Genomic DNA, 7,507 nt, shown 5'->3' with positions numbered 1-7,507 from the left:
GAAGGCTGGTAGGTTCCAGGTGAAAAACCAGTAAGGGGAAAGATAAAGGGGTGAGGGATGGGAAGCAGGGAGGGAATAGGCAGGAAAGGTGAAGAAGGAATAGGGGAAAACACCATGGGTAGTAGAAGGAGGCGGAACCATGAGGGAGGTGATAGGCAGCTGGGGGAGGGGGCAGAGTGAAATAGGGATAGGGGAAGAGAGGGGCAGGGAATTACCGGAAGTTGGAGATTCTATGTTCATACCAAGGGACTGGAGACTACCTAGACGGTATATGAGGTGTTTGTTCATACCAAGGAGCAATCTAAAAAAACTATTATCAATGTTACTCCGATCTCTTTGTACCATTAGTATAATGTATATTAATCTGAAATTTAATAAAAAGATTGAAACAGAAAGAAACTGCTCCAGCTGTTCGATGTGCCTGTGGTACGGGGTCCAGTTTTCGCAGTGGTACAGGAGAGAGGTGAGGATCACAGCCTTGTACACCTTGAGCTTGGTTGAAAGCTAAATGTCCTTGTGCTTATATATACATATATACATAGATTAGATTAGATTATGAGAACACTCAGTCCTCTTTTATTGTCATTTAGAAATGCATACATGCATTAAGAAATGATACAATGTTTCTCCAGAGTGATATCACAGAAAACAGGACAGACCAAAGACTAACACTGACAGAACCACATAATTATAACATATAGTTACAGCAGTGCAAAGCAGTACCATAATTTGATGAAGAACAAACCATGGGCACAGTAAAAAAAAAAGTCTCAAAGTCCCCGAGTCGATCGACTCCTGAGTCCCCGATAGCAGGCGGCAAAAGGGAGAAACTCCCTGCCATAAACCTCCAGGCACCGTCAACTTGCCGATGCCTTGGAAGCAGCCGACCACAGCCGACACTGAGTCCGTCCGTCCGAAAACTTCGAGCCTCTGACCAGCCCCTCCGATACAGCCTCCCAAGCGCCATCCTCTGCCGAGCGCCTTCCCCAGCCGCTGAAACAAGCAAAGCCACGGATTTCGGGGCCTTGTGATCCGGAGATTCCGGTTACCACACAGTAGCAGCGGCAGCGAAGCGAGCATTTCAGAAGTTTTCCAGATGTTCCTCCGTACTCTCACGTCCATCTCCATCAAATCAGAATTGTGCACGGTCCCCTACTTGACATCGTTCACCGGAGAGGCCACGCGCGCTGCCATCTTCTCCCCCCTCCTCAGGGATGTATTTACTGTAATTCACCAATCTCAATTATCATCATGGAGAGGGGGAGCTGAATTCTCAACAGCTTGCTCCCCATATCGCTCTGAGCTGGCTTGCCTATGACAGCTGGGGGGCAACATCTATGGTCAGCCCTGTCCAAAGGGGGGGTCTGACCGTTATTCTGCCAACAATTCAGAATCATCATTTATTATCACCGGCCTGTGTGTCGTGAAAAACGTGTCAACCCAGCAGCGGCAGTTCAATGCAATGCAGAATCTAGCAGGGAGGAAAGAAATAAATAAGGAAATTAACTCTATCATCATGTATTGCATTGTGCTGCTGCTGCAAAGACAACCAAGTTCACGACGTACGCCGGCAGGTATTGACCCCGAGTCTTATCCGGAATCAACGCAGGAGATGCCCAGCAGGTCAGGGTGTCGCCTGTGGGAAGAGAGAGAGTTAATGATTCATCTCCGGGACCCTTCATCAGGTCTGAGGAATCAGTAGATTTAGCCACAAAATCGACCTGCCGTCCAAGGTCTTGTTCAAATTTCAAAACAGAGCACCCTCAGGGCCCAAGGACACACAGAACAGGGACAGGCCCTCAGGGCCCAGGGACACACAGAACAGGGACAGGCCCTCAGGGCCCAGGGACACACAGAACAGGGACAGGCCCTCAGGGCCCAGGGACACATAGAACAGGGACAGACCCTCAGGGCCCAGGGACACACAGAACAGGGACAGGCCCTTTGTGCTGAAAGAAAAAAAAAGGGGAAGTATTTTTGCTAAAATATTCTCTCAGAAGTTAATGAAAACCCATTGAAAGTTCAACCCATTTTGGCTGCCACATCCACATTACTTTTCAGAATCAGGTTTAATGTCACTGGCATATGTCGTGAAATCTGTTGTCTTTGCAGCAGCAGTACATTGCAATACCTAGCAATAAATATATATATATATATTTAATTTCACACACACACATATATATATATTATTTAAACACACAAATCACAAATCAACTGAGCAGCGCAAACACAGGTTTAATATCCATGTGTTAACTGGGTTTATACTTATGTTTGATAATTACAACAATGTCACCCCAATAACTTTTTATGATTACCATGTTATGTTAATCTTTATCATTACGATCCTAATAAAAAGATTGAAAAATAAAGAAGTAGTGAGGTAGTGTTCACGGGGTCTGTGTCCGTTCAGGAATCTGATGGCAGAGGGGAAGAAGCTGTTCCCGAATCGCTGAGTGTGTCTCTTCAGGCTCCGGTACCTCCTCCCTGAGGGTAACGATGAGAAGCGGGCATGCCCTGGGTAAACGGGGGTCTGGAATGATGGATGCTGCCTTTTTGAAGTTGTCCTGGGGGCTGGAGACCGTCCCAGACGGTGGTGCGGCCAGTCAAGAAGGCTGTCCACGGCACACCGCTGGATAATTTCCGAGCGTCTGTGGCAGCAAAACGTCCTGGAATTGCGAACGAGAGTTGCGACGCCTTTGCCATTGTATCAAACGTTCAGCCCGGAATGAATCTTTCTGCACGTTGGCGCTGCCGGGAACTTGGAACCGCTCTCACCTTTTCCATTGCTGACCCCCTCGATGAGGTACTGGTGTGTGTCTCCCTCAACTCCCTACACACACAAACTCACACACACTCACTCACTCACAAACACACAGACAGACAAACTCACACACACTCACTCACAGACACACAGACAAACTCACACACACATACACCCACTCACTCACAGACACACACACACTCACACACATTCTCTCTCTCACACACACACACCCAGACACACACACACTCACTCACAAACACACAGTCTCACACACACAAAGACAGACAGACACACCCAGACAGACAGACACACACTCACACACAGTCTCACACACACAAAGACAGACAGACACACACACACAGTCTCACACACACACACACACAGTTGAAGGCGTTTCTCCCTCCTCAGATGCTGCCCGACAACTCTGTGTTTCTTAATTTAAAAAAAAAATTCAGATCCCCACCCCACGGGAGTACTGTGTCCCCGCCCGGGACCGGGGACGGCGGTGGGCGCGCCCGGCGAACGCGGCCGAGCGCAGGTTTTGAGCCCCGCCGCCCGCCGTACGGCGAGGAGCTGAGCCTCGCCGCTGCCCGTAGCTGCCTGTCGGGCGATGGCCTCGAAGGCGAGGCACCGGGCGGCCGGCGGCGGCGGCGGCGGAGGCGGCCGGCCTCCCCGGGAGGAGAGCGGCGCTGCCGACAAGAAGGGCCAGGAGAGCAGGAATGGGTGAGGGTTCATGCCGGGGATCGGGGCGGACTCGGGACCGGGGACCGGGGTCCCGGTGGCCGGGCTCGGCAGTAGCCGATGTCCGGTGTCCGGGAGCCCCGGGCCCGGGAGCGGTGCGCCTGCGCGGAACCTCATTCATTCATTCATTGCCGGCTGTCTCCTTGTTACATTGTTTCATTCCCTTTGCTACAATGTTTCCCTGTTTCCTGTCCATGGGGGTCTTGTGCCGGGGGGGGGGGAGGGGGTAGATTCGCTTTAAATTGTCAAACTGAAGTGTTTCATTTCCTGAAGCCGGTAAAAAGTCAGCTAAACCCTTCCCTCCTCTTCATTTCCCCACTTTGGCCTCCTCACCTGTCTGTCACCTCCCCCTGGTGTCCCTCCTCCTCCCCCTTCTCCCACCGTCCACTCTCCTCTCCGATCAGATTCCTTCCTCTCCAGCCCTTTACCTTTCCCACCCATCACCTCCCCCTGGTGTCCCTCCTCCTTCCCTTTCTCCCACGGTCCACTCTCCTCTCTTATCAGATTCCTTCCTCTCCAGCCCTTTACCTTTCCCACCCATCACCTCCCCCTGGTGTCCCTCCTCCTTCCCTTTCTCCCACGGTCCACTCTCCTCTCCCATCAGATTCCTTCCTCTCCAGCCCTTTACCTTTCCCACCCATCACCTCCCCCTGGTGTCCCTCCTCCTTCCCTTTCTCCCACCGTCCACTCTCCTCTCCGATCAGATTCCTTCCTCTCCAGCCCTTTACCTTTCCCACCCGTCACCTCCCCCTGGTGTCCCTCCTCCTTCCCTTTCTCCCACGGTCCACTCTCCTCTCCGATCAGATTCCTTCCTCTCCAGCCCTTTACCTTTCCCACCCATCACCTCCCCCTGGTGTCCCTCCTCCTTCCCTTTCTCCCACGGTCCACTCTCCTCTCCGGTCAGATTCCTTCCTCTCCAGCCCTTTACCTTTCCCACCCATCACCTCCCCCTGGTGTCCCTCCTCCTCCCCCTTCTCCCACCATCCACTCTCCTCTCCCATCAGATTCCTTCCTCTCCAGCCCTTTACCTTTCCCACCCATCACCTCCCCCTGGTGTCCCTCCTCCTCCCCCTTCTCCCACCATCCACTCTCCTCTCCCATCAGATTCCTTCCTCTCCAGCCCTTTACCTTTCCCACCCGTCACCTCCCTCTGGTGTCCCTCCTCCTTCCCTTTCTCCCACGGTCCACTCTCCTCTCCGATCAGATTCCTTCCTCTCCAGCCCTTTACCTTTCCCACCCATCACCTCCCCCTGGTGTCCCTCCTCCTTCCCTTTCTCCCACGGTCCACTCTCCTCTCCGGTCAGATTCCTTCCTCTCCAGCCCTTTACCTTTCCCACCCATCACCTCCCACCTTCTTACTTCATTTCCCCGCCCCCCCCTTCCCACCTGGTTTCACCTCTCACCTTCCAGCTTGTCCTCCTTCCCCTCCAGGAAGAAGGGAAGGTGAAGGGGACCCAGGGGAAGATGACGGGCAGGTGAGGAGAAAGAGGTAAGATGACAAAGTGGAGAAATGAAGAGGGAGACACATGGATGCTGCCTGACCTGCTGAGTTCCTCCAGAATTTTGTGTGTGTGTTGGTATAGTTAAAGCGGAGGTTGATAGGTTATTGATTAGTCCAAGGTTATGGGGAACTGTCAGGAGGATGGGGTTGAGAGGGTTAATAAACCACCCGTAATTGACAGAGGGCAATGAAGCCCAAGCCTTTCCAGCGTACTGAAGCAGATGTTCAGATGTCCTGGGGCTTCTGTGAGAGAAATTTCTTTGTATTAACTCCTCCTTTAATAGCACATCAAGTGGTGGTCATTCCACAGCTTTGCTATACTCTGCTCACTACTTTTTGTCTCATTGATGTGAGAAGCTGCAGAAGGTTGTAAATCGAGTCAGCTCCATCTTGGGCACTAGCCTACAAAGTACCCAGGACATCTTCAGGGAGCGGTGTCTCAGAAAGGCAGCGTCCATTATTAAGGACCCCCAGCACCCAGGGCATGCCCTTTTCTCACTGTTACCATCAGGTAGACTGAAGGCACACACTCAGCGATTCAGGAACAGCTTCTTCCCCTCCGCCATCCGATTCCTAAATGGACATTGAACCCTTGGACACTACCTCACTTTTTTTTAATGTATCTTGTTTCTGTTTTTGCAAGATTTCTGTTTTTACTAGAATGTTGCCTGGGTTTCATCGCCTAAGTTACAGAGAAAGGTTGAACAAGTTGGGCCTTTATGCTTCGGAGCATAGAAGGTTGAGGGGGACCTGATAGAGGTATTTAAAATTATGAGGGGGATTGATAGAGTTGGCGTGGATAGGCTTTTTCCATTGAGAGTGGGGGAGATTCAAACAAGAGGACATGAGTTGAGAGTTAAAGGGCAAAAGTTTAGGGGTAACATGAGGGGGAACTTCTTTACTCAGAGAGTGGTGACTGTGTGGAACGAGCTTCCAGCAGAAGTGGCTGAGGCAGGTTCGATGTTGTCGTTTAAAGTTAAATTGGATAGATATATGGACAGGAAAGGAATGGAGGGTTATGGGCTGAGTGCGGGTCGGTGGGACGAGGTGAGGGTAAGAGTTTGGCACGGACTAGAAGGGCCGAGATGGCCTGTTTCCCGAGTAATTGTTATATGGTAAGATTGATTTACTTGTTTATTTATTTATTGCATTGAACTGCTGCTGCTCAGTTAACAAATTTCACGTCGCATGCCAGTGATAATACACTTGATTCTGATGTAAGGAGCGCGGCGTACTTTTGCAGCTAAACTTCCAGCTGCCTGTTGGTCCTGGGCCCTCTGCCCGATCACCGGGCCGGGCTGCCTCCCCTGACCCTCAGTACGTGCCCTCTCTTGCAGGCAATCGGTGAAAGTCTGGGCGCCGGAGGGGTCCACGGCCTTCAAGTGCCTCATCTCGGCGAGGTTCTGCGCCGCCTTGCTCAGCAACGTGTCCGACTGCGACGAAACGTTTAACTACTGGGAGCCGGTGAGTGGCTGCGATCGCACGCCTGTGGAGAACGGGGGTGGGGTGAGCACAGAGAGAGGGTGACAACCTCCTGCGTGCTCGGCTTAAATCCCTCCGTGCGCCAGTAGCGGGAGACGTGTGAGAGGGAGCATTGGCGGGGAGAGGGGTGCCGATTTAAACAGCTGCGTGTACAATAGAGAGATGGAGTGTAAATACTGGAGGGAGCTCCCTGTCGACTCCAGTGCAGCAGGACGTGACGTGGGTGGGTCGTGTACACGGGGGAGGGGGATGTGTCTGTACACAGGGGAGGGGGGAGGGTATGGGGATTATGTGTGTGTGTGTGTGTATGTATTCATGGGGGGGTGAAACATGGAAAACCTACAGCACAATACAGGCCCTTCGGCCCCCAGAGCTGTGCTGAACATGTCCTGACTTTAGAAATTACCTTGGGTTACCCATAGCCCTCTGTTTTTCTAAGCTCCATGTACCTATCCAGGAGTCTCTTAAAAGACCCTATCGTATCCGCCTCCACCAGCCCATTCCACGCGCTCACCACTCTCTGCGTAAAAAACTTAACTCTGACATCTCCTCTGTACCTACTTCCAAGCACCTTAAAACTGTGCCCTCTCATGTTAGCCATTTCAGCCCTGGGGAAAAGCCTCTGACTATCCACATGATCAATGTCCCCTCATCATCTTATACACCTCTATCAGGTCACCTCTCATCCTCCGTCGCTCCAAGGAGAAAAGGCCGAGTTCACTCAACCGATTCTCATAAGGCATGCTCCCCAATCCAGGCAACATCCTTGTCAATCTCCTCTGCACCCTTTCTATGGTTTCCACATCCTTCCTGTAGTGAGATGACCAGAACTGAGCACAGTACTCCAAGTGGGGTCTGACCAGGGTCCTATATAGCTGCAACATTACCTCTCAGCTCCTAAACTCAGTTCCACGATTGATGAAGGCCAATGCACCGTACGCCTTCGTAACCACAGAGTCAACCTGCACAGCAGCTTTGAGCGTCCTATGGACTCGGACCCCAAGATCCCTCTGATCCTC

At 51.9% G+C, this 7,507-nt stretch overlaps 1 protein-coding gene across 1 annotated transcript in view; it reads left to right on the top strand.

Moving 5' to 3' along the window:
- The first annotated feature begins 3,284 nt into the window (after positions 1 to 3,284).
- The window catches only part of LOC140184967 (dixin-like), a 182,656-nt gene continuing 178,433 nt past the window's right edge, over positions 3,285 to 7,507 (top strand). Inside the window, exons 1-2 of the mRNA XM_072238207.1 lie at positions 3,285 to 3,487; positions 6,344 to 6,470. Of these exons, the coding sequence (XP_072094308.1) occupies positions 3,375 to 3,487; positions 6,344 to 6,470 (240 nt within the window). The 5' untranslated portion in view covers positions 3,285 to 3,374. The remainder of the gene's footprint in view (positions 3,488 to 6,343; positions 6,471 to 7,507) is intronic.

This window comes from Mobula birostris, chromosome 20 (genome assembly GCF_030028105.1).
Source record: "Mobula birostris isolate sMobBir1 chromosome 20, sMobBir1.hap1, whole genome shotgun sequence".
Classification (NCBI taxonomy): Eukaryota; Metazoa; Chordata; class Chondrichthyes; order Myliobatiformes; family Myliobatidae; genus Mobula; species Mobula birostris.
This window is presented reverse-complemented; position numbering and strand designations above follow the sequence as displayed.